The sequence below is a fragment of the Aquarana catesbeiana genome, linkage group LG06, assembly GCF_042186555.1.
Source record: "Aquarana catesbeiana isolate 2022-GZ linkage group LG06, ASM4218655v1, whole genome shotgun sequence".
Lineage (NCBI taxonomy): Eukaryota > Metazoa > Chordata > Amphibia > Anura > Ranidae > Aquarana > Aquarana catesbeiana.
In genome coordinates, this window is record NC_133329.1 from 54,737,717 (window position 1) to 54,765,618 (window position 27,902).

General features: G+C 45.8%; 1 protein-coding gene across 1 annotated transcript in view; it reads right to left on the reverse strand.

Annotated features, from left to right (window-relative positions):
* LOC141148434 (serine/threonine-protein kinase NLK2) overlaps nt 1-27,647 on the reverse strand; it is a 46,934-nt gene extending 19,287 nt beyond the window's left edge. Inside the window, exons 1-7 of the mRNA XM_073635935.1 lie at nt 27,365-27,647; nt 23,248-23,377; nt 18,564-18,619; nt 15,145-15,251; nt 13,747-13,832; nt 5,090-5,299; nt 480-581 (exon numbers count right to left, since the gene is read on the reverse strand). Of these exons, the coding sequence (XP_073492036.1) occupies nt 480-581; nt 5,090-5,299; nt 13,747-13,832; nt 15,145-15,251; nt 18,564-18,619; nt 23,248-23,377; nt 27,365-27,558 (885 nt within the window). The 5' untranslated portion in view covers nt 27,559-27,647. The remainder of the gene's footprint in view (nt 1-479; nt 582-5,089; nt 5,300-13,746; nt 13,833-15,144; nt 15,252-18,563; nt 18,620-23,247; nt 23,378-27,364) is intronic.
* Between the last annotated feature and the right edge of the window lie 255 nt (nt 27,648-27,902).

Here is a 27,902-nt window from a genome sequence, read left to right on the forward strand (position 1 = left end):
CATGATGCCGTTTGTTCACTAAGGTTCTCCAACAAACCTCCAAGGGCTTCACAGAACAGTTTTATTTATACTGAGAATAAGTTACACACAGGTGGACTCTATTTACTAATTAGGTGACTTCTGAAGGCAATTGGTTCCACTAGATTTTAGTTAGGGGTATCAGAGTAAAGGGGGCTGAATGCAAAATGTACGCCACACTTTTCAGATATTTGTAAAAAAGATTACATTTTAAAACCTGTTATTTTCCTTCCACTTCACAATTATGTGCCACTTTGTGTTGGTCTATCACATAAAATCCCAATAAAATACATTTCTGTTTTTGGTTGTAACATGACAAAATGTGGAAAATTTCAAGGGGTATGAATACTTTTTGAAGGCACTGCTGGATACTGGAAAGTACTGGATTGGCTGCTATGGCCCACTCTTCCATCAAACCCAGCACTTATCCATTCACTATGTTTCCCTTTGTGATAAATTACCGGCTTGTGGGGGCCGCGTAGGATGTGGGCTCTGGCTCCCTCGCAGGCGGACCGCATGGCAGTAAGAGGCGGCGTTCCCAGGAGGTCTGTGATCAGGTCCAGCTGGTTAGAGATAGGAGAAGGTGGTCAGGTGACACAAAAAAATTTAAAAAAAAAAAAAAAAAAAAAAAAAAAAAAAAAAGGACATGGGCCATGGCCACCCAAACGACTGACATCACTATGTAGAGGAAACACATTACACTTCCTGCCTTCACCATCCAGGATACATGGAACCAAACTCCTTTTAATTTGCTATAAACACAAAAGGGGGAGATTTACTATGACTGAAGCATTCAGAATCTGGTGCAGCTGTGCATGGTAGCCAATCAGCTTCAGCTTGTTCAATTAAGTGCCAGTTCACACAGGGGCAACCCAACTTACAGTGCGACTTTGAAAAGCGATGTGGAGGAGACTTCAAGTCGCCTCCAGGACAGGCGACTTTGCCTGTGGCCAATCAGCTCTTGTGACATAATTGTTGTACCTGTTCTCTTCCTGGGTAAATTCTTTTCTTTTTCCTGTAAAGTCGCTTCAATTTAGATGGGGATCCGACTTGGAGGTGACTTCCATTGAAATCTATGGGTACAAGTTGCCTTGAAGTAGTACAGGAACCTTTTCTGAAGTCAGAGCGACTTCAGTAGTGTACATTAAGACGGCTCTCATTCACAAGAATGGAATTTCTTATTTCCAGCGAATTGAGGTCTTACAAGTCGGATCCCAAGTCGCTGTAGTGTTAACCGGCACTTAGCCTTTGACAATAAAACCTGATTGGTTTCTATGCACAGCTGCACCAGATTTTGCACACTCCAGTTTTAGTAAATTAACCCCAACAGTGTCTACAGAAAGACTTTCAGTGCGAATGATGGACAAGGGAGGAATTGGTCAGCCACGCTTAAATCACAAGACAACAAGCAGCCCCTACATTTTTATAGTCATGTTTTTTGTTTTTCCCCCCCTTTCCTAGACAGACATGCTGCACAGTGACTTTTCTTTACGGTTCCTCTCTTCCAGGCAAGCTCAGACTGAAGACACCATCTAAATGGCGTTTACATGTTCTCCCTGTGCCGACGTGGGTTTCCTCCAAGTTCTCCAATTGCCTCCCACATGCAGGGCCCTCTTTAAAGTGGGGTTCCCATAAAAAAAAAAAAAAAAAAATTAAAAGTCAGCAGCTACAAATACTGCAGCTGCTGACTTTTAATTGGACACTTACCTGTCCCAGGGTCCAGCAATGTGGGGGATCAAAGCCCCACTCGTCTCCCCCTCCGCTCAGCGGCGCCAGCATTCTAACTGTGGGCGCCCGGCTGCGGCTTCACAGCCGGGCATCCACTGCGCATATGCAAGCCGCGCCGCGTGCTGTCACTGGCCCCGCAATCATCTGGGACTGGTCACGTGTCCCAGATGATTGACAAGAGGGAGGGTGAAGAGGCGATCTCCCTTCCTGCGTCGAGGGAAGTGACGTCAGGAGCCCAGGCACCGAAAGAGGCAGACTACGAGGGACCCCCTAGCAACAGGCATTTCGAGGTGAGTAAAAAAAAAAAAAATTCTCCAAACGTTTTTTTAATCGCATTACTAATTTTTTTTTTTTTTTTTCGGGTTGGAACTCCACTTTAACGCGGGGCAAAAGGGGCAACCGCCCAGGGCCCTGTCATTGTTGGGGGGCCCTGCGCTGCCCGCCGGAGTCAGGCCACCTCCGATGCTGGTCGCATGCTGGCTGCTCGCTAATGTCACCTGAAAATACAGAAGTGCTGCTTCTGTATTTCCAAGTGACAGCGCTCCTCTCCTGGCGGCCGCTCTGATCACTCTACACATACGCTCTATGAGAGCAGAGGAGGGAGGGGGCGGGGAATCTGCCTCGAACCGGTATGCTGCACGGACATCAGAGGACAACATGCTGAGCCTGTGAGTAGCATTTGGGACAGAGGAAAACTCTGTACTGGAATGGCGGGGGGGGGATTTGAGGGAGGAGAGTTTTGCATTGTACTTGGGGGAGAGTGGAGTGTGGAGCTCTGTACTGGAATCTGGAGGGGAGAGGAGCCATGCATCCCTGCACCCACCTCACCCCCTCCACCCACCTCACCCCCTGCACCTAGTGCACCCCTTAACCCTGCCTGCACTCTGTACATAGCTTACCCCTGAACCCTGCACTCTGTATGTAGCGCACCCATGAACCCTGCACTCTGCACATATTGTTACTCTCAACCCAGCATTCTGCACATAGCGCACCCCTCAACCTTGCACTCTGCACCTAGCACCCCCCCCAACCCTGCAATCTGTAAATAGCGCATCCCTGCACTCTGTACCTAGCGTACCCCTGAATGCTGCATTCTGTACATAGTGCACCCTTCAACCCTGTACATAGCACACCTTTCAACTATTCGCTCTTTATGTAGTGCACCCCTCAACCCTGCACTCTGTACATAGTGCACCCCTCAATGCTAGAGCAGTTTGGCCACACCCGCAATTTGATGCAGAGGTTATGATGTGCAGTAACCTCTAGCAACCAATCAGTGAGCAATAATGATGTTTTGTAACCTCTAGCAACCAATCAGCAAGCAGAAATAATGTGCTGTAACCTCTAGCATCCTATCACAATTGCTACCTGATCTGCTGCAGTAAACTCATCTTGAGTCTAGCTGGAGGGGGGCCCCCAATAAAATGTTTGCCCAGGGTCCAATCAATGTTAAAGACGGCCCTGCCCACATGGTGGTAGGTTAACTGACTCCTGTCTAAATTGGGCCTAGTATGTGCATGTATGTGAGATTTAGATTGTAAGCTCCTTGGGGGCAGGGATTGATGTGGAAGTACAGAATGCAAATTGTCAGCACTATACAAAAAAATAAGAATACTGTACATTCTCTATGTAACTGGGATTTTATCTCAGCAGTTGTTGATCACAGCCACTAAAGGGAGACAAAATTAGTAGATATAACACAATTTTGAAAACGCAAACGACCCATCAAAACCAAACATTAGATAAACTTAATCTCCCACAATATGGGCCCACAGATACGCTATAGTCCCTCTTAAAAGGAGAAACTTCAGCCCCCCCCCCCTTAAAGTCAGCTACAAATACTGTAGCGGCCGACTTTCAAAAATCAGGTACTTACTAGTGCCTGGGGTCCGGCGCCATTTTCCTGCAGCCAGCTCTCCTTATTACTTCAGGACCCCGAGGCTGCCATCTTGGATATGAGAACTCCCTGCTGCACATGCGCGAGATTGTGTGGCGCATTGTGACTGCTCCTGCAGCCTCTTGGGATCTGTGACATGTCCCAGGAAGCTGCAGGAAGGGAGGTGGCAGGGAAAGGGACGCCATCCCTAAGGAATGCAGAAATTGGAGCAGGTTGTGATAAACACAAAACTATTTGATCTCTCGCTCTCTCAACCTGTAACTTAGCGACAGGCTGGGAGAAGAGAGCAAACTAGTGAGACTTCCTGAGCTTTAACCAGGACCAAAGTCAGAGTCCCTTCAGCATAATCCGTTTAAAAGCCTAATATTCTGAATGTTTTCCTCCTGTTTGATCTGTGAGCATCAATGTACACTTCCTCATCCTGTCAATGTTCAAGGTCCAGGGGGAATCATTTGGTCCACTTCCTTTGCAATGCGTGTTATGTTTTATTGTGAGTCAGCGTCCCCATCTGTAGAAAAATATCACAATAACCAATTCCTAAAAAAAGATCATGCTTGCAATGCAGATAACACATTGTATTGTACTAACCAAATTGCAGTTTAAAAAAGGAGAACCATAGGCAAAACTTTTTTTCCCCCTTTTTTTATTTTGGATAGGGCAAGGGAGGGTTCTAACCATCAGATTTTTTTTTTTTTTTTTTTTTTTTCGCCATTTGTGTCCCATTGCGGAGACTTCCCATCACTTCCGGTCCCATAGCCAAACAGGAAGTGAGATGAAATCCCTACAAATTAAGGAAATTCCTTGGTCACCAGAACTAGTGTCCCCATTGGAAGATTTATTACTTTTCTGGGGACAACTCAAAATTTGGGGATTTTCTTTCACTTTCATTGATAATGGTAAAGAGGACATATAGAGAGGGTGAATCTCCTTAGCAGGGGCACAGACGGCAATAAAAACTGACAAGCATTCTAATCCCTCTCCACTCTATCCAAAACTAAAAAAAGGTTTTGCCTATGGTTCTCCTTTTTTAAACTGCAATTTGGTTAGTACAATACAATGTGTTATCTGCATTGCACTTTAAAAGAGTTTCGATCGTGTTGCTCATTCAGGTTAAAGTGACTTGTTCTGACAGCCCAGACCTAATTCTACTCTTCATTGTGCAATCCTAAACTCCGACAGATGCCTGAACCCTATGAGAGCTCATCTGATAGTGTCAGAGCTCAGAAAAGGTTGATGACATCATCCTCCACCTAACACAGCAGTGACTGGGCCTGGTGATTGGCCAGTCGGGCTCCTTTATACATGTACTGCAAGTATGGTGCATTTAGCAAGGGCTTCAATGCAGGGGGGAGAAAAGAAAAAAAAAAAAAAAAAAAGTTAGAGAGTCTTGTAAGATCCCGTGTGGAATAAATGAAGGCCGGACTCTGACCGTGGCACCACTCATACCTGTTGGATGGGGCTTTGGGCCTGGAACAGGATCCTCCTCCCCAGCAGCTCAGCGAAGATACAGCCCACGGACCAGATGTCAATGGCGTTTTGGTAATGCCGGCTTCCCATAAGGATCTCCGGGGCCCGGTAGTACTGGGTCACCACTTCCTGGGTCATGTGCTGAGACTCATCCAGTTCCTCTACCCGAGCCAAACCGAAGTCACAGATCTGCGCAGAGACACGGAGGAAAAGCAGGCAGATTAGACAGGGGGGATGTGTGGATGGAGTCAAATCAGTTACTGAGATCTGGGGCAAAGTTCAAAGAAAATACAGATTCATCAAGTTTAGGCACCTGACTTTGAGAAGGTTTTGCCCCCCCTTCAAGACCAGGCCATTTTTTGCCATTTAACTGGCAATTGTTCGGTCATACAACACTGTACCCAAATGAAATTTATATATCTTTGTCACACAAATAGAGCTTTCTTTTTAATATATATATATATATATATATATATATATATATATATACACATACATACATACATACATACACACACACACATATATATACACTTACGGGGCTCTGTCCTGTCTTCCTCCTTGCCGCAAGAAATTTGATTTTATTGCATATGTTTTTATAGCACCATAAAAAATATTGTGGGTATGTATGTATTATATATGTACCCACAATATTTAAGGTGCTATAAAAACATATGCAACAAAATCTAATTTCTCGCGGCGAGGAGGAGGCAGACAGGACAGAGCTCTTTAAGTGTAAACACAGAGCTCTGTCCTGTCAGTGGGGATGTGGCGGTTTGTTTCCCTGCAAAGCAGTGAATAAAATGCAGCACTTCCCTTAGTAAAAACAGCTCACAGTACACACAAACACTGGTTAGGCACATATTTAACCCTTTGATCGCCCCCAATGTTAACCCCTTCCCTGCCAGTGTCATTAGTACAGCGGCAGTGCATATTTGTAGCACTGGTCCCCACAAAGTGTTAGACTCCCCACCATGCTATTTCAGTCCCGCTATATGTTGCTGATCGCCGCCATTACTAGTGTTAAAAAAAAAAAAAAAAAAAAGGTTTAAAATTTATATACCAAAAATATGTAGCAGAATATATATTTGCCTAGATTTATGAAGCAATTAGATTTTAATTTTTTTTTTAATTGGATATGTTTTATAGCAGAAGGTAAAAAATATTGTGGGTTTTTCAAAAATTGGTCAAAAAAAGAAAAACCCATGCAGAAGTGATCAAATACCATTAAAAGAAAGCTCTATTTGTGGGAAACAAATTATATAAATTTAGTTTGTGTACAGCGTTGCATGACCGCACAATTGTCAGTTAAAGCGCAGTGCCACAAAAACAAGAAAATGGTCTGGTCATGAAGGGTAAAGTGGTAAATCTTCTGGAGGTTGAGTGGACAGAGTACAATGCACGGTGCACCTCTCCTATAACAGTTCAGTCTACACCAGTGGTTCTCAAACTCAGTCCTCAAGTATCCCCAACAGGCCATGTTTGCAGGTTTTCCTTTATCTTGCACAGGTACTTTAAAATCAGAGTCGATGGCTTGCTATTTTGAACAGCTATTTTATCCAATATAAATTCAAAAAACATGGCCTGTTGGGGGTACTTGAGGACTGATGTTAAGAACCATGGCGTGGCGGGCAATGGGAGGTGAGGACGTGAGAACGTAGCGTCCGTCACGGAGGGAGGGGTCCCAGTGTGGCAGCAGGAAGCCGCCTCGAGGAAAGCTCTGTGAAGCCGTGGTGTATCTTGTCAGCAGGGAAGATGACAGCTACATGAAAAGAAAAGATACCGCTGGAGAAACACCCCAGGACATTTAGGAACGGCCGGAGCAATAAGATAAGTGTAAACCGAAAGTGATCTGTGAAACAGCTTGTAAGCCCCGGCGTCCCCCCCCCTCCTCCTCCCCCTCGTCTCCCCTGTCTTACGAACGGCTGGATGTCTGTGAAATAGCTGGGAGACTTGGCATCCCGTTCCCCCCCTCCTCCCCCGCGTCGTCCCTGTCTCCCAAACAGCTGGCTAGAAGATTTATTGTTGCAGTAGCCCTCAGCCATTAGCACTGGAGGAATCAAAGGAAGTTTTTCTCTGAGACACAGAACCTGTAAGAGTGGAGAGTGGAGAGGGTGAGAGGTGGATGGATGAGAGAGAACTGATTACCAGCAGGAGAAGTGAAAGTCTTAAAGGACAGAAGTCAAGTGTATTCTGGAGATACTGAAGTTTAAACTCTGAGTGAAAATAACTTAACTGAACATCATTGAGAAAGTTGGTAATTGTGATAAAACATCAAGGGACTGCATTTAAAAACGCCAGGGAAGTATAAAAGAATATATGTGATCATCAGCTCATTAATGTTGTCAGCATAAAGTAGCTGAGTTGTGGAGGATGAAGGAATACATACCGGCCTAAGAGATAAATGGTTTAAAATCTGTATCAGAGCTGTGGTGGGGGAGGGGTAGAGGAGAGAGGGAGAACTAAGTTCAGGAAGAACCAACAAACCACCTGAAGTATAATAAATAAATAAACATAATCAGCTGGGAAAACATCTAAATCATTATAAAACACAACAGGATTGACATATGGGATACCCCTAGATAGAGGTAAACCCTGGAACAGCTCTCTTACCTTTTACCTCTACTACCCATCCCCATAAACCTCTTTCGGTACCCCCTGCTCCAGTAAGACATTCTGCTCCCCCCTAATTAAGGGAGAGCAGGGAATTAAGGCTGGGTAAACGGATAAGAGAGATAAGAAGGGCAAAGATGAGTAAAAGCACAAATAAAACAACAAGAGGAGGCGCCCCTAAATCTCCAAAAGACAAACCAGGGGTCAGTACATTGAAGCATTACATGACACAAGGAGCCAGCCCAAGAAATATGGAAGCGGAGAAGCAGGGAAAAGCAAAGGTGGAAAATAAAAAAGGGACAGATAAGAAGGCGGGTGAGACCCCAGAACATTCCAGGGAAGATTTTATATCAGAAGGAGAGTCTGAAAGCAGTAGGATAGAGGGGAGACCATCCGAGTCTCTCCCCCCCACAAAAGGAGAGATGAATGAGATGTTACTGAGACTGGAAAAGTCGATTAAAGCAGACATCAATATGATGAGAGGAGATCTGGGAAGCCTCCTGGATAGGGTAGAAGAAACAGAAAAAATAGTAGAAAATCAAAAGAAAGAACTAGAAACCCTTAAACAGCAAATGAAAATAGCACAACAAACCCAGAAGGAAATTCTCTATAAGCTGGAAGACCAGGAAAATAGAAATAGAAGACAGAATATAAGGTTACGATCAGTCCCAGAAAAAGAGGGAGAAGATCTGAGGAAAATGTGCATAATATTGCTAGGCTCCCTTATAGATAAAAAGGATGAAGAACCCCTAAGAATAGAAAGAATACATCGGGTTGGATACCGGCGAAACCCAGAAGAGAGACCACGGGACATTATTATTAGATTTAGATTTTATGAGGATAAAATGGAGATCTGGAGAAAATTAAGAGGAAAACCACCCTTGACATATGAAGGAGCGGAGTTACAGGTGTATGCCGATCTATCCCAAGAAACCCTGACAAGAAGAAGATGCCTCAAACCCCTCTTAGAAAAAATGAGACAACAAAACATCAGATACAGCTGGGGGTTCCCAGCCTGCCTGATAGGATACAAAGAGGGGAGATCAGTAAAATTGTGCTTCCCCGAAGATTTAGAAGAGTTTTGTAGAAAACTGGACTTACAGATACCAGATATACCGGGTTGGATGGGGGGGGGACTAGGGGGGAGGGGGGGGGAGGGGGGGAGAAAGGGGGGAAAAAAAAAAAAAAAAAAAAAAAAAGAAATGAGGGGAGAAGCTTTACATGTTTAGGGGAGAGGGGAGGAGGATTATTAAAAATAGAGTGCACAGATCATTAAAAATAGAGGATGGCTGATTAACACCCCTTCAAATTTTCAATCTAACGAAGGGGTGAGAGGCTACACTGGGTCCCACACCTTGGGACAAGTGGGTTTGTCAGACACCTTGACTTTCAGGGCGCCGGACAAACTAGGGGCTCATATAGGGCCAGGTGGGGAGAGGAGGGGGAAGGTGGATGGGTGGGGATGGAGGGAGGAAGGAGAGGGGGGGGGGGGGGGGGAGAGGGGATACTGAGCCCCATATTGTGGTACAAACAGGTCTGTTGGTTGCCCTGACGTTCGGGGCATGGAGAAAACTAGGGACCCACTTGGGGCCAGGAGGGGAGGGGGGGGGAGGGGGGAGGATGGATGGAGGGAGGTGGGGGGAGGAGGGGGAATGGGGAGTGGGGGGGTAATTTGTGCATATGCATTGATAGAAAAAGGGGTAATTCAAGGTAGGCCAGAGGTACAAAAGATAGCAAACTCAGAAAAATGACAGCATTTAAATTCCTATCCTATAATGTAAAAGGGTTAAACTCAAACTTAAAAAGGCATAAAATTTTGAGGGAACTTAAAACCTATGGAGCAGGGGTGGTGTCCCTGCAGGAGACCCATTTAACACACGAATCAAATATTAGATTAAGATCAAAAGAATTCCCGAATTGGTTCTATGGAGATGCAATATCGAAAAGAGCAAGGGGAGTAGCGATAGGATTGGCTAAAGGAGTACAATTTAAATTAGGAGGTATGATGCAGGACCCAGGAGGGAGATTTTTATTCATCAGAGGAATACTTGGAGAAATAGAATGCACCCTCGCCAACATATACGCCCCTAATAAAAACCCAGTGAGGTTTCTGAAGGACACATTGGAGAAATTAATGGATTTTAGGAAGGGGGAACTTATAGTAATGGGTGACCTCAATATGTGCTTGGAACCAGAGATCGATAGTACGTCCGGGGCACAGGGGACGAATAACGGACAGATGAAGAAGATAAAACAGGAACTACATAAAAATCAACTGGTAGATATTTGGAGGATCATGAATGGTAAAACACGAGACTATACGTTTTACTCCCCTGTGCACCGGACGTACTCTAGGATTGATTACATCTTAGTAGACCATAGACTTTTAGACAGGATAGTAGGCTCAAAAATAGGAATAATCACAACATCAGACCATGCCCCTATTGAGATGGAGATGCAGATATACAGGGCTCAAGGGAGACAATCACTGTGGAGAATAAATGAAGATCTACTGCAAAATGAAGATATCTCCAAAAAAATAGAGAGAGAGCTAAAATTTTATTTTGCAACAAATGAAACAGGAGATACATCGGGATCGGTGACATGGGATGCACATAAAGCCTACATAAGGGGAATAATAATAAAAGAGGGAGCAAGGAGAAAGAAGGAAAGGAAAAATAGGATGGGAAATGTTATAAAAGAAATTTTTTACTTAGAACAAGAACATAAAAAACACAGAGGACACCACCAAACAACATACCTTGCACTGATCAATAAACGGGATGAATTAAAAAAGTTGATGGAACAAGAAACAAAGGAAAAATTCAACCAAATAGCTAAAGAAAGATATGTGTGGGGAAATAAGGCGGGAAAACATTTAGCCAGAATGCTCAGGAAAAAAAAAGCCCTAAACTTTATAGGAAAGATACAGGATAAACATGGGAAGATGGTTTATGAAACCAAAGAGATTGGTGAAGTATTTAAAAACTACTACAGTGAACTATATACGGAGGAGATTAATGGTGACCAGATAAGTGAGGAAAATAAAAACAGGAAGATAGAGGAATTCTTAAAATGTGCCAAATTAACCAAGATTACAAAAAATTCTAGAGAGGCCTTGGAGAAACCAATAACAGAGGAGGAGATATACAGAGCAATAGCAGATAGTACACAGGGGAAAAGCCCAGGTCCGGATGGGTTCACCACATATTACTACAAGAAATTTAAAGACATACTAGTCCCGAAAATGTGTAAGTACATGAACGGGGTGGGAAGTGAGTTTGAACTAAGTAGTGAGGCGCTTTTTGCTACAATCACCGTAATCCCCAAAGAGGCCAAAGACGCGACTTTATGCGCTAGTTATAGACCGATATCATTGATTAACGTAGACACAAAAATATATTCAAAGATACTGGCCACGAGGATAAAAGAATTGATGAATGGGGTGATTCATCCGGACCAAGTAGGCTTTATAGCAGGAAGGGAGGGAAGAGACAATGGGGTGAGAACCCTATTGTTGCTTCAGAAGAGAAGGGAGGAGGGACTCCCAGGCCTGCGCTTGTCAAGTGATGCCGAAAAGGCATTTGACAGGGTGGGCTGGGAGTTCCTGTTTAGAACCCTAGAAATAATAGGAATAGGCCCAAAGATGATAGGAAGGATCAAAGCACTTTATAGAAAACCCAAGGCGGCCATTAAGATCAATGGAACCCTGTCGCCACCTTTCGAGATGAGGAGAGGGACAAGACAGGGATGCCCCCTGTCCCCCCTTCTCTTCGTGCTGGCCCTAGAACCCCTCCTGGCAACAATTAGAAATAACCCGGACATTGAAGGATTTAAGGTGGGAGAAGAGGAGCACAAATTGGCCGCTTATGCGGACGATGTGCTCTTCTATATAAGTAATCCCGGAAATACATTACCAAGATTGGTTAAAATATTAAAACAATATGGCGAAATAACAAATTTTAAGATCAATATGGGGAAATCGGAAATTCTAAAGATAAACGTGAGTAAAATAGAGGAGGAAAAACTGAAGAGAGATTTCCAATTCTGCTGGAAAAAAGAGATCAAATATCTGGGAATAATGCTCTCAAACTCCCCGGAAAAGATATATAGAAAAAACTATATCCATCTCTTGGATGAAATAAAGAGGGAAGGGAAAAAACTCCAGACAAAACCTCTTTCATGGATGGGGCGTATTAACGCCATAAAAATGGTCCTCTTACCCAAGATCACGTATAAATTTCAAATGTTACCTATTAAACTCCCACAAGAATATATTAGAAAACTGAAGTCAATAATCTCTAATATAATATGGAAAAACAAAAGATCAAGAATATCTCTCAAGACCCTAAAACAAGATAAAGACAAAGGGGGCCTTGCGGTCCCGGATATCCTAAAATATTATAAAGCAATAATTTTATCAAGAGCAATAGAATGGGCTAGGGATAACCAAGAAAAAAGATGGGTGAATATAGAGAATTACTATAGTAAAACACGTTTAGGATCTATTATTTGGAACCCTCCGAATCACAGAACGGTAGATGAGGGAACGCACGGTTTGACAAAAATAGTTTTAAAGACATGGGAGGTAGTATATAAACAGTTAGATAAGATTTATAATTCTCCCCTGATAGAATTAAAGGAGAATGAGTTTTTTGCACCAGGGAAAAGAGACATAGGTGGGAACTGGATAAAAAAAAGACAAAGTACAGCTTAGAGAAATACTTAAAAAAGGGAAAATGGTCACAATCACTGAATTGAAACAAAACACTGACACATGGGTGATAGATGAATGGAGGTATATGCAATTAGACCGCTTCGTGAAAAATCTACCTCAACCGATAAGATCCGGAGAAAACTTGACAGCGTTAGAAAAATTATGTTGTTCGGGAAAAACAAAAAACACAGTATCTAAGCTATATAAATTAATATTGAAGGAAGAAGAAGCAGAGGTACCCACATTTATCAAAAAATGGGAAAAGGAATTGGGAACACAAAAAGACACGAGCACGATTAATAAAATGTTATTTTTGGCCCATAGCTCAGCGGCGGATATAAAAACGGCCGAGATGAATTATAAATGTATGGCAAGGTGGTATGCAACGCCAGATAGGATAAGTAAGTTCCAACATGGGAAATCGGCAGAGTGTTGGCGGGGCTGTGGAGGGATGGGTACTATGGCTCACTTATGGTGGAGTTGCCCGGTAATTAAAAAATATTGGAAAAAAATCTTGAGATCGATAAAGGAGATTACAAAAATCGAGGTGAAGGAGGATCCGTGGGTGGTTCTCCTCCACGGCATAGAAGGGAATGTGAAACAATATAAAGCATCTCTGGTCCCACATTTATTGAACGCAGCAAAAAGATTAATCCCCAAAAATTGGGGGGGGGAAGAAAGTCCGGAGATGTGGGACTGGATAAATGCCGTGGAGGAGACCTATACCATGGAACAGTTTTCTTTGTATAAAGAGGAAAAGAGAGAAGTAGATAAATGGAAATGTTGGAAGGAGTTTAAAAAAAACATGGAGTTATGCAGAAAAAATTTAACTACCTACCAAATAGAACATAGGCATTGCACAGGGGTTAGGGGGGGAGAGGGGAGGGAGATGGGAGGGAGATGGGAGGGAGATGGGAGGGAGATGGGAGGGAGATGGGAGGGAGATGGGAGGGAGATGGGAGGCTATATATATATGTATGCGGTTTCTTGGTTTTTTTTTTTTTTTTTTTTTTTTTGTTTTTGTCTCTTTTTGGATATCTGAAACAGAGAGATTTATAAATAAAGATAAAACTTTAGAGAAGGGGAACTAGGGGTTGAGCCTCATCAGGTGAGGGTAGGTTTTATATAACTATTTTTTTGTAAACCACTGTTGTGTCCTTCCATTAAAAATAAAATTTATATGCCACAGTGATGAAGAGACGAGAAGAGACATATATGAGCGAGAAAGCTGAATTAGTCTCTCTAGGAATTTTCTGAGGTGGAAAAAAAAAAAGAACCATGGCGTGGGGGAGGGAAGAAATCACACCTTGAGCACACAGTTGCTGTTGACCAGTAAGTTTCCTGGCTTGATGTCTCTGTGCAGGATCCCAGCGGAGTGTAAGTACTTCAGTCCTGTGGGGACAAAAAAAAAAAAAAAAAAAAACACAACAAGGGGGTTAAATGTCAGTTCAGGTGCTTCATAGCAATTACTTCTCTTCTGGTTATTCATAAAAATAGTAATGCTCGGTCCTAAAATGGTCCCGCCTCCAATTTTTCTCCCGCCCACCATCATTCAGATACATAATTACAGCTAAAATCCTCAGTGATCAGTAAAACGTACTGTAAAATAAAGCTGGTGTAGGCACCTTAACCCGTGTACATTTTCGCTTCCTATTATTGTACAACAGGTCTCAGACTGGATAGGGCTGGCAGTGTAGGGTCCACTGGCATTGCACAATGCTGCCAACACTAGATGCCTGCTAGTAAAAAAAAAAAAAAAAAAGTTTAAGACGCTGCTCACCCAGCCTGGTCTATGTAAAGTGTATGCGACGGCCTCAGATAGCGCTGCTTCACTTACCATGTCTCCGGCGCGTTTTGCCCCGCCCAAGGAGGGCTTCCTGTGGGCAGAGTGAAAGGTGTCAGAGCCATGGTCAGTGGAGTAGCGCTAGTGGAGGCCATCATATGCACTTTACCTTTTCTACTGGCACCTCTGGATCAGTGGCGGCCCGTCCATACAGGCGCTGCCCCCCTATCCATGCGCCCAGCCCCCTAATCTACATGCGGGGCGCCGGATGCATGGATTCCAATCTGGGTTTTTTTTTTGTTTTTTCTTTTAAAGCCAGAGGCTCTAACAGGCTTAAAAAAAGGATTGGCTTGGGACACAGAGTGCTGCGCCCCGAGCCCACCCAGTTGTGTGACAATAGCGAATGAATACTGATTCCCCTCAGTGGCCAATCAGGAAGCGGCTGTGGGTGCACTGTTTGCCGCCCCCCCCAGAAATATACCACCAGCTGCCATTTCTCTGGAAGTGTGCCAATTCTTCACTGCCCAATTAGCAGGCTGGGGGCAGGGTGGGGGAGGGGGTTGTGACCTATGTGTAGTGCAGTGGGGTAAAGGGAGGTCACAGAGCTGGCTCTGCAGTCTGGAAGTAGTGCCAGAGTCACAGGACCAGCTAAACGGTATTATCCTTTGCAAGGGGTGCAGTTCACATACATGAATGCCTATAAAGCCCAATTCAATTCATTTTTTTTTAAAACCAAAAATGAGACTTTTATTGCAGTCTGGGGCTCTACTGAAAAGATTCACCCTCACTTCCTGTCCCCGTGGCACCCAATCTATGGACAGGAAATAAAGGTAAGCAGGACACACAGCTGTGTGTCAGTATATCAGAACAATCCCATTATAATCAGGAATAAACACACTAGTGGCCTCCAGCACTACTCACCTCGCAGAATCTGGTACAGGAAGACCTTGATATGGTCGGCGCTCAGCGGCTGTGGGGACACGATCACCTTGTGCAGGTCAGTCTGCATCAGCTCTGTGATCACATATCTGATGAGGCCAGAAAGTCAAAGATCATAACGACTGGATGGAGGGAGAGAGCAAAAAACAACGCCATTTTGGACAGCGACACTGAAACTCAACAGCACTACACCTATAACAGAACACTGCTTCCATCCAAGGCTTCTCACACAGGTATTTTGTCTTGTGAAACAATCATTGGAATCCCAGCTTACACTCAACTATCCTTAAAACTGTCCCCCTCCCCCCTCCGAACACCTCTGCTGACTAACCTGTGTAAGAAAGATGTATATACTTGCCTATTCAGCCCATATCAGCTGCTTGGGAGAGGAGACAGCACTAAAGGACGACTTGTAGTGCCTGGAGGGGTGACATCACCCATAGACTTCAATGGCCCATCTATTGTCGGTGCTCCCTCCTCTCCCCCTGCAGCCCTGCTGGCTAACACAGGGGAGCCGGTGTTCTGACGAGAACTGTCCTCCTATCGGATAGTGTCCGCCCCGTACTGCACAGGCGCAGCGCTTGCGCAGTATGGAGGAGAAGGAGATGCCGAAAGTGTCCGAAGTTGATCAGCTGAACATCAGCTGTACACGGCGCTTGGGCACTTATTAGTGATGGCTTTGTAAGAGGGCCCCTCGCGGGCTTGCCACGCTTCGGGCACAGCCTCGCTGCGCTCGCCAAGCTTCGGGCACGGCCTCGCTGCGCTCGCCAAGCTTCGGGCACGGCCTCACTGCGCTCGCCAAGCTTCGGGCACGGCCTCACTGCGCTCGCCAAGCTTCGGGCACGGCCTCACTGCGCTCGCCAAGCTTCGGGCACGGCCTCACTGCGCTCGCCAAGCTTCGGGCACGGCCTCACTGCGCTCGTCATCTATTTATTCTAACTCTATGTCCACTTGGATAGTAGGGAATGAACCTGGACACAGGGTGAGAATAAAAGCGCAGGCGCCGTGTACAGCTGATGATCAGCTGTTGAACTTCGGAGACTTTCGGCGTCTCGTTTATCCTCCGTACTGTGCCTGCGCAGTACAGGGCGGACACTATCCGATGGGGGGACAGTATTCGACAAGACACCGGTTCATGTGACCGGACTGGAGCATCCAAAAAATAGGTAGGGACACACATTCTTACACAGATTATTTAGCATACGTGTAAGGAGGGGGGAGGACACAGAATTTAAGCATATTAGGTATAGCTGGAATTCCACTTTAACACCTTGTCATTTTACTATAGGGTGGGCATTCACCATTCTGGGTGGGCATCATATTACATCCTCTCCAGAACGGGCCACGCTGCGGCATGATCTGTCACCCGCTGTGGCCACCGAACATAGCCTGATGCCAGATCAGTGTACCAGTATGCTGGTGCCATACCATTGATGTGATCAATCACAGCAAATAACATGACAATTGTACACAATCAATGGATGGCTTCCATACATGCCATTTATTGTGTACTACTGCATATTTATTTTTATTGCAGGTACTTCTATAGCGCTGTCAATGTACCGCAGCGCTATATATACACACACACATACATATTTTATATATATCATATATATATATATCTATATCATATATATATATATATATATATATATATATATATATATATATATATATATATATATATATATATATATATATATATATATATATATATATATATCACATTCACATTAGTCAAGGAGCTTACACGCTTAAGTAGTTGATCTGTGATTGATCACAATGATCACATGGTACAGACAGTGCCAGTCACGGCCCATCTGTGATTAGCTGTGGCCAATAACAGCTAATCACAATAGTAAATGCTGAATGATTAGACTTCATTCAGAAACAAAAAAATTGTTGCTTAGAACAGTGAAATTCACTGTTATAATCAATATGTAAAAAAAAAAAAAAAAAAAAAAAAAAAAAAAAAAAATCGGACCACCACCCTAGAGTAGTATAGTGTTGCCATGGTAACACTGTATTGCTCTGGTCACTGCATAAACAAACTAAAAAAAGTGATTTGTTGCGTTTTTTTTTCTTCTTAATTTTCTAAAACATCAACTTCAAAAAAACTCATCATGCCTCCTAATAAATACATTGGACAGTCTACTTTCCAAAAGGAAGTCATTTGGAGGGGGGGGGGGGGGGTGTATCTGTACTATCCTAGCCTCAAGAAATGAGATAGTCCGTCAGTACATCAGGATTGATCAATTTTCAGATATATACTATAGTTTGTGGACTCTCTCCTACAGACTAAATATATACGCCGATTTGGGGTTTTGTTTTTTTTTTCAAAGAAATGCAGCAGAATACACTTTGACCTAAATTTATGGGGAGAAATTATTTGCAAAATTTTATAACAAAATAATTTTTTTTAATCTTTTTTCCCCCCTTTAGCAAAAAAAAAAAAAAAAACCCAGTGGTGATTAAATACCACCATAAGAAAGCTCTATTGGTGTGAAAAAAAAAAAAAAAGATAAAAATTAGTTTAGGTACAGTGTTGTATGACCGCGCAATTGTCATTCAAGGTGTGACAGCGCCGAAAGCTGAAAATTGGCCTGGGTAGGAAGGGGTTAAAAGTGCCCAGTATTGAAGTGGTTGAGGACATTTCTGCAATAAATACTTTTATCTTAACACAAAAAAAAAAAAAAAAAAAAGGCCTTTTGTAAAACTCAATATAAACCCCATGTTGCAAATCCAAATCATCATCTGCATTGCTGGGAAGGTCTAATAGTCATCCACTCATGCTGTAATAATTACAGTGGGAGTAAACTCCCTTGTATGAATTTCACCTATAGGTAAAGCTTATAATAAGACTTACCTATAGGTACTGTAATTATCTCCTAAACGTGGGCCATTTAGGAGATATTTACTTTAGACGCAGCCGGTGTCATCACCTGAAGGAACGGCATATCCCTGCCATTCCCTGAGAGCCCTGCTGTAAACAGCGACAACCCACGCACATGAGTGGGAATGACATCATTGCTGGCCCGGCCAATCAGATAGCTGAAGCCTGTGAACCCAGAAAGAAAACCGGGTGAAGATGGAAGCGCCTTTAGCGGCAACAGCGCGCTGCTGTGGGGCTCTCTTTTCAGGCAAATCGGTCATAATGTGCTAGTATCTGGGGCATACTAGCATATTAGGACTTAAACGGCCCAATTTTTTTTTTTTGGATGCGGTTTACTTCCACTTTAAAGCATTTGTTTTCACCAAATTTGGATGGACTGATCCTCATTACAATGGTCAGTCCCACCCTGTGTAGGTGACCCGGCCTTCTGAATCCAAACACTTGAGGCCAAGCAACACACGTCATTTACATAAACCTCCCCACAATGCCTTGTCCTCATAAAGGATACATCTCTTCGAAGCAGTCGATCTGAGGGGGCTGCAGGATATCCAGGGCGGACAGAACCTTAAAAACAAGACGGGTCATAGTAAGTCATAGTGGTCTCCAATTATACATTCAATAACACTATGAGCACAGTCTGGCTTATTCAATGTGACAGTATGAAAACACAAATGGGGTATAGATTACAGGTAACCAGTCAGTTTAAAGTGTTTGTAAAAGCAATATAACAAAACCACAACATAGCCAGGCCAGATCCCAAAAAAGAGGAGGGGCCCTCAACAACCACTTCCCATCCGGGCCAATTCTGGCACTTCTCTCCTATATGTAAAAATCATATTTTTTCTAGAAAGTTACCCCCTCAGAGATAGATATAGATAGATATATATATATATATATATATAATTTATATTTGCAGCTTTTTAGGTCACACGGTACTTGTGCAGTGATTTTTCAAATGCATTTTGGGGGGGAAAAAAAAAAAAAAAACAGAAAAACTGTTTCATGAAGAAAAAAAAAAAACAAAAAAAACAAAAAACACACACACACACAACATAAAACAGGAAAGTTAGCCCAATTTTTTTGTAGAACGTGAAAGATGTCACGCTTTAAAATTGCGCACACTCGTGGAATGGCATCAAACTTTGGTACTTAAAAATCTCCATAGGCGATGCTTTAAAAATTTACAGGTTACATGTTTAGAGTTACAGAGGAGGTCTTGGGCTAGAATTATTACTCTCACTCTAACATTTGCGGCGATAGCTCACATTTGTGGTTTGAATGCCGTTTACATACGAGGGCGTGACGTACGTATGCATTCACTTCTGTGTGCGAGCACGCTTAAAAAATTTTTTTTTTTATTATTAAAATTTTTTTATTTTATTAGATTTTTTTTTTATTTTATTAGAAATTTTTTTTTTTTTTTTTTATACTTGGGGTCTCTAAGACCTCTATAAGACCTCACATCTCTCCTCCAGGCAGGAAAGACCAAGATCAAAAGAAAAAAAATAAACAAACAATCACAGCCTTTCCAGCCGAGTCCCTGGCAAGGTTTACTTCCGTCGGGACGTGTCGTCATAACGTCGCGCCCAGGCCTCCAAAGGTCAGAGATGGCCAGGGACCATCTGTCCCTCGGAAATCTCTATGAACAACTTACAGCGGATTCCTTCTCCGGCTCGCCGATTGCATGGGCAAGCCGGTAGAAGCACCGGAGGGCAGCGACGTCCCCTCCTGCAAGAATGATCAAGTGTCTGAAATGCCAGCCGAAAGAGAGGATATCTGGATGATGCCTGTAGCTGCACCTGTCATTCAGATATCCCCGATCAAAGTCCAGGATGTCATGACGTACCTTGGGCGGGAAGTGGTTAATCGTGCCAACAAATGAGGGAGCATAGAACCTTCAATAGTATAAGAACACAACGTTGTTGCATCACATTAAAAAGATGAAGTGTCATCAAAAGTAAATTCGTATCGTATAAAACCAATACAGTCAGTGTTAGACAGTCTTAGATATTATAAGCGTATGGAATCAACGCGTTTCGCTGTTAATAGCTTCTTCAGGATTCACGCTTAACGATGGACACCACATCAATCGGACTGCTATTGACTTTCAGAGAGAACTGGGCATTGTTACTCTAGAGCCCATCCTGTTTTATCTATAGAGAGACGTGATCCTAGAAATTAAACTTGGGACTTCCCAGATAAAAAGTCAAGGTAGTATAAAATATCACAAAAATATTGGATGCAGAGGAATAAGAGGAGTGTACATCTCCACAATATAAGGCTCCACACCTACACTGTTCTTAAAAGTAGTTCTAAAGTCAAAAGGGTTTTTTTTTTTTTAATCTTACCCTGTTTCCCCGAAAATAAGCCCTACCCTGAAAATAAGACCTACAAGGACTTTAACTAGGGCTTATTTGGGGGGTAGGGCTTATATTGCAGCCATCCCCGACAATCACGCTAGGTCTTATTTTCGGGGAAACAGGGTAAATGCTTTCTATCCAGCAAGATAAAAAGCCTTCTGTGTGCACCAGCCCTCCTAATACAAGACAAGCTTGTAAAAGCAATTTTTTTTTTTCATTTTATTAAAAGGGTTTGTTAACCCCCCTGCCAAAAAAAAAAAAATAAAAAAAATCCTGTTCTCTTATAGCATGTTATATAGCACAGTGCTTGTGCTGTGTCATTTGGCCCCTTCTATCACCTGCAATACCTGGCTGATCCTACCTGGCTATACCCTCCCCCCCCTGTAAACTGACCATGGTGTATCATGGCTGCTGAGCCCTGACACCATAGTTAGTTGAGGTGCCTCAGTCATGCGCAGCCCTGCTGTCACCTCTGTGCTCTCTCCCTCCTACCAGCTCCGTGTCCGTGCCGCTCTGCTCCCCACTCCCCTCCTGCTGCTCAAATTATGGTTAAAAAATGACATAATCCTCTCTATGTATTAATGTAATGTGTCCTGTGTCTATGCCTTATAAAAATAATGCTGCAATATATCTGTTTCTGAGCGCTGGTCGGCGGTCACGTGATCCGCCGTCTTTCCTCTCTCGCATTACAGCTGCAGTGGGCGGTGCCGCCTCTCTCCTTCTCCCCTCCTGGCTGAAGTCAGTGTGGGATCCTCGGCCCCGCCCACTGCAGCTGTCAGGCCGAGAGAGGAGAGAGACAGCGGATCACGTAACCACCAATCAGAGCTTTCAAACAGGTATATGGCAGCATTATTTTTTATAAGGCATAGACACAGGGCATATTACATAGAGAGGATTATGCAATTTTAACCCAGTGAGTTAACAAACCCTCCAGGGGTCTCAAACTAGCGGCCCTCCAGCGGCCTCATGGGACTACAAGTCCCATGAGGCATTGCAAGGCTGACAGTTACAAGCATGACGGGACTTGTAGTTCCGCAACAGCTGGAGGGACACCAGTTTGAGACCCCCGATTTAAACATTCTTCTCACCTGCTCTGAACTTCCTCTTCTGGTAGATATATCTATCCATCTATTGATCTATCTATATTTTAGATTTAGAACAACTTCATGGGATAGAGAACTACCCAATTCCCTAGTTAGAGGAAGGTTAATTTCCTCTTCCTTGACCAATCAAACTAGAACAGCAGATCTACAACTGAAGCACCACAGACGAATAGACCAGATACAATTTTCATCCAGTATAGGGTCAGGCAGAAGATCAAAAGAGTTGTTCAACGCGTTTCAATGAGTCCAAAAATGCCTTCATCAGGGCTCAAAAATGATCATGCAAATGCTCTGTGTTGGGGGCACAACGTTGGTGGCATATTTACCAGTATAATACTAGGCACAGGTCCCATCAGCAGCTGGTTTGGTCTCTTTTGATATTCTAACTAAATACTGGAATAAAATTGTATCTGGACTATTAACCTGTGTTGTGTCACTTCAAGTGATATTCCACCCTCAGTTTTTTAAGCAGCCGATTTAATCACTTTGAGTATGCGGATTCTTTATCTTTTAAGCCTTGCCGAGGTTCCAGTTTAAGCCGGTGCTGTAATTGCTGCCCCGGGTTTCCTGGTTCAGGGTGGCTTCCTTGCAGTGTCCTATGTGCATGCAGGGACTAGAGTTGTGCTACATAGTTAGTCAGGTTGAAAAAAGACAAAGTCCATCTAGTTCAACCAATAAAAAAAAAAATGGCTGTGCCCCGACGCTCCCCATCCAACCTGATGGAGCTTGAGAGGTCCTCCAAAGAAGAATGGGAGAAACTGCCCAAAAATAGGAGTGCCAAGCTTGTAGTATCATACTCAAAAAGACTTGAGGCTGTAATTGGTGCCAAAGGAGCTTCAAAGTATTGAGCAAAGCCTGTGAATACTTCTGTACATCGGATTTTTTTTTTTTTTTTTTTTAATAAATTTGCAAAGATTTCAAACAAACTTCTTTCACGTTGTCATTATGGGGTATTGTTTGTTGAATTTTGAGGGCAATAATGAATTTAATCCATTTTGGAATAAGGCTGTAACAGAACACAATTTTCTCACATTTTGTTATAATATACTTTGCGAATGCACTGTACATCAAGAGAAACACACAGCCCCATAGCCTACGATCGTAAGGCACTCCCCTCCTCCCCCTCCCTTCTCCAAGCTAAGAGAATGGCTGGAGAACGCACTATCCACCCTCACCTGTGAAGACCAAAAGTTCAGGGAATCAACACAGAGAGAGCAGGAGCCAACCAACAAATAATAACAGACTGTAAAGCCTGTGAGCTAAAAAATATGGACCAAGCAGCCAACTATCCATAATCTTATTTTTAGTCGATGTGGCACTAAAAATGTGTAAAATTTAAATAATGTCACTAAATTTGATTTAATAATAAATGTATATGCGAAAATAATAAAAAGTATGGGCTGTGGAGGGGGCGGGAGCTGCTGAGCCGGGTGCCGGTCCAGGCATGGGGCAGATTGGACAAGGCTCCCAATGATGTCACAACTGTGCAACGAATCACAGCGCCACATGATCCGGAGCCCGTCCTACCGGCCCAGCACATCATGACCCAATTAAAGGGCCGGCTCCCACAAGCTCTTATTTCTTTATATGCCATTTTCTCCCCTGTGTATAAGATGCTCAGGAGTGCCAACCTGAACCCATCACAGACTGCCAATGCTATTGGTCATCTACACACCCAAGCTGGCACCAACACCCCATGGAGGCACAGTGGGCATCGCTCACTCCTTACATTGTCGTGTTTGAAGAAGCAGAGCATTTTCAGCTCCCTGAAGACCCGTTTGCAAGACACCAGGTTCTGGAAGACATTTGGCATCTTCTTGAGGGCGACACGTTTGCCATCGCGAGGGTCCGTCACTGACCTGCCGAGTACAAAGAAAACAATTACAGAACTGCAAGAGCTATTATCACCAGGCTTACCACTGCATACAAGGGGCACTTATCTTCTTTCTACCCCTACCCCCCCCCCCCCCCTTATGAGGGGTTCCCACCATCCCTGTGCTGAGTTCCCAGGTCTGTACATCTGCTGTGCCCAATGAGGGGTTTCCACCATCCCTGTGCTGAGTTCCTGGGTCTGTACATTTGCTGTGCCCATTATGCAAGATTCCCACCATCCCTGTGCTGGAATTACAGCAGGGAGAGCTCACTGTTGAAGTATGTGAACAATAGAAGTCAGAGGCTGACTAGCTCCACCTATCACTTTGTGGGTGGTTTGGTTTCAGACAATGTGGGGGGGTTAAACGTCTGATATTTGGAAATACGGCTGAGGGGCGCTCCAGCAATCAGACCACAGAAATCCCAAATCTCACAAACTCCAGAATGAAGGATATCTGCCTGCCATGGGAACTGATAACACTGACTGGGAAAAGGGACCTCACAAGGACACTGCCAGGGACAGCACCGGCCACACACCAACCTTCAATCCCCACAGACGTCATGAGATTAGGCAATGACGGGTGGGAAACGTCAGCCATCAACTCTATGTGCCCACCACAGACTATCCTATCAGCCACGCCACGGTGACCCCGGGTATCACACAGCAACCGCTTCTGATAATTAGTCTTAAAAAAAATACAAATGCCGATCTGAAACCGATTTCTGCCAGTTGTTTTCATATGCCAACCCCGGGCACTCCGCACGCCTCCCTCCTACCAACCCCGGGCACTCCGCACGCCTCCCTCCTACCAACCCCGGGCACTCCGCACGCCTCTCTCCTACCAACCCCGGGCACTCCGCACGCCTCCCTCCTACCAACCCCGGGCACTCCGCACGCCTCCCTCCTACCAACCCCGGGCACTCCGCACGCCTCCCTCCTACCAACCCCGGGCACTCCGCACGCCTCCCTCCTACCAACCCCGGGCACTCCGCACGCCTCCCTCCTACCAACCCCGGGCACTCCGCACGCCTCCCTCCTACCAACCCCGGGCACTCCGCACGCCTCCCTCCTACCAACCCCGGGCACTCCGCACGCCTCTCTCCTACTAACCCCGGGCACTCCGCACGCCTCCCTCCTACCAACCCCGGGCACTCCGCACATGTCCTTTCCACTACTGTCACAGAGCTCTCAGCCACTTCTACTGCCAGCTGTACCACCTCAGTCCTGTCAAATATGGGGTGCTGCACCCTCTAACCTACCACACCAGCCCAGAGTGCAGACCACCGCAAGGAGCCGGAACACCCCACCAAACATACAAAGTTCATACAGAGCGGACACTGTCCTATGAGAGAGACCCACAGGGCTCTGCAAACATCTACAGCTGAGTAACCTCCATACCGTGGGGTAGAGCTGCGCCATTAATCGTTAAAAATCGTGATCTCAATTCAACCCCCCTCACTATCTCTATGCGTCTTTGACAGGTATCCCCTTCCCACTTCCGAGAGCCACAGCCGCGGATATTGACATCACGGCTCGGCTCCCTCCCTCCCCCCCCCCCATCACCGGGCCAGTAGGAGAGAGGAGCGGGGCCGTGAAGCCGAAAGGCTACACTGCCGGGTACCCCTAAACGCAATGGCGGCGGCAGCACACGACAGCCATCAGCAGCGGTGCCAACATCGCTGGACTGCAGGACAGGTAAGAGTCCGATTATTAAAAGCCATCAGCTGCAGTATTTGTAGCTGCTGGTTATTAATTTATGCAGTGGTGGGCGGAGCTCCGCTATAAAGTCTCAACCTTTTTCTGACATTTGTTTTTTAAAAAGTTAAAACCAGTATTTTTTGCTAGAAAATTACTTGGAACCCCCAAACACACACACATTTTTTTTAGCAGAGATCCTAGGGAATAAAATGGCGATTGTTGCAATATTCTATGTCACACTGTATTTGTGCAGAGGTCTTTTAAACACAATTTTTTTGTGAAAAAAAATACACTTCAATGAATCTACAAAATAATTTATATATATATATATAAAAAAAAACAGTAAAGTTAGCTCTACCCTGGGGTACCCCCAAATACCTCACCATCCATTCCCCAGGCCCCCCACAAATTCTTCACCATGCATTCCCCCGGGGTACCTCCAAATACCTCACCAAGATGATTACAGCAATCCACAGAAATAAAACGTTTACTCAAAGTGTCCCCTCCCACCGGGGTCACCTGATGGTTCCCCACGCTACAGGTCATCTGAAGACCCCCCCCCAGTACTCCCTACACCAATCACCTAATAACACCCTGCACTCCCCACACCAGTCTTCTTATGTCCCTCCTGTATCCCCCACAGGTCACCTGATGTCCCCACTGTACCCCCCCACAGGTCACCTGATGTCCCCACTATACCCCCCCCACAGGTCACCTGATGTCCCCACTATACCCCCCCACAGGTCACCTGATGTCCCCACTGTACCCCCCCACAGGTCACCTGATGTCCCCACTGTACCCCCCCACAGGTCACCTGATGTCCCCACTGTACCCCCCCACAGGTCACCTGATGTCCCCACTGTACCCCCCCCACAGGTCACCTGATGTCCCCACTGTACCCCCCCACAGGTCACCTGATGTCCCCACTATACCCCCCCCACAGGTCACCTGATGTCCCCACTATACCCCCCCCACAGGTCACCTGATGTCCCCACTATACCCCCCCCACAGGTCACCTGATGTCCCCACTATACCCCCCCATAGGTCACCTAATGTCCCCACTATACCCCCCCATAGGTCACCTAATGTCCCCACTATACCCCCCCCCCCCACAGGTCACCTGATGTCCCCACTTTACCCCCCACAGGTCACCTGATGTCCCCACTGTACCCCCCCACAGGTCACCTGATGTCCCCACTGTACCCCCCCACAGGTCACCTGATGTCCCCACTGTACCCCCCCCACAGGTCACCTGATGTCCCCACTGTACCCCCCCCCACAGGTCACCTGATGTCCCCACTGTACCCCCCCCCCACAGGTCACCTGATGTCCCCACTATACCCCCCCCACAGGTCACCTGATGTCCCCACTATACCCCCCCCACAGGTCACCTGATGTCCCCACTATACCCCCCCATAGGTCACCTGATGTCCCCACTATACCCCCCCCATAGATCACCTGATGTCCCCACTATACCCCCCCCATAGATCACCTGATGTCCCCACTATACCCCCCCCCCCATAGATCACCTGATGTCCCCACTATACCCCCCCCCCATAGATCACCTGATGACCCCACTATACCCCCCCCCCATAGATCACCTGATGTCCCCACTATACCCCCCCCCATAGATCACCTGATGTCCCCACTATACCCCCCCATAGATCACCTGATGTCCCCACTATACCCCCCCCACAGGTCACCTGATGTCCCCACTATACCCCCCCCCATAGATCACCTGATGTCCCCACTATACCCCCCCCCCATAGATCACCTGATGTCCCCACTATACCCCCCCCCATAGGTCACCTGATGTCCCCACTATACCCCCCCCCACAGGTCACCTGATGTCCCCACTATACCCCCCCCACAGGTCACCTGATGTCCCCACTATACCCCCCCCACAGGTCACCTGATGTCCCCACTATACCCCCCCACAGGTCACCTGATGTCCCCACTATACCCCCCCCACAGGTCACCTGATGTCCCCACTATACCCCCCCCACAGGTCACCTGATGTCCCCACTATACCCCCCCCACAGGTCACCTGATGTCCCCACTATACCCCCCCACAGGTCACCTGATGTCCCCACTATACCCCCCGTCCCCACCATTCACCTAATGTCCCTCCTGTATCCCCCCCCCCCCCACACCAGACACCTGATGCCCCCTCCACCCCCAACACAGGTCACATGATCACACACAGGGCCCCCCCCCCCCATCCATACCATCTGAGGGGTGTCATTACAGCCCCCTCCCCCACCCCGGCACTCACCAGACCACCCCGAAGGCCCCGTATCCGATGGGTCTGTCAGGCTCGGGCTCAGGGTGTGGGGGAAGGGGGGAGGCTGGCACAGATGCCCCGCTGGTGCCCCCGGGGTGGCAATAGAACTTCTGTGCCAGCGGCGGCTGGATGAGCCCCCCGAACACCCCGCTACACACCGGGCGCCCGGGCCCCGGGAACGCCATGGGCCCCGCTCCCTGCTCCTGCTGACCGGGAGACCCCGTGCCGCATCAGCTGGAACAATGCAGCCTCCCGGCATGCAGCGCGTCTGCCATGGCCCCGCCTCCTTCTTCCCCTTCTCAGTGTACCGCCAAAGTCCCGCCCACGTTCCATCACAGTCCCGCCTTTACACGCCCCTCTCCCTGCTACGGTGTACAGTCCAGCCCCGCCTTTTACTCAGAGCCCCTCCCCCATCCCCGATGTATACAGCCGGGGGATGGGAGAAAAAAAATAATCCTCCTCCACCAATCAGAGAGTATACTGCACAACCTCCACCAATAGGAGAGTATGCTATGGAGACTCTCCACCA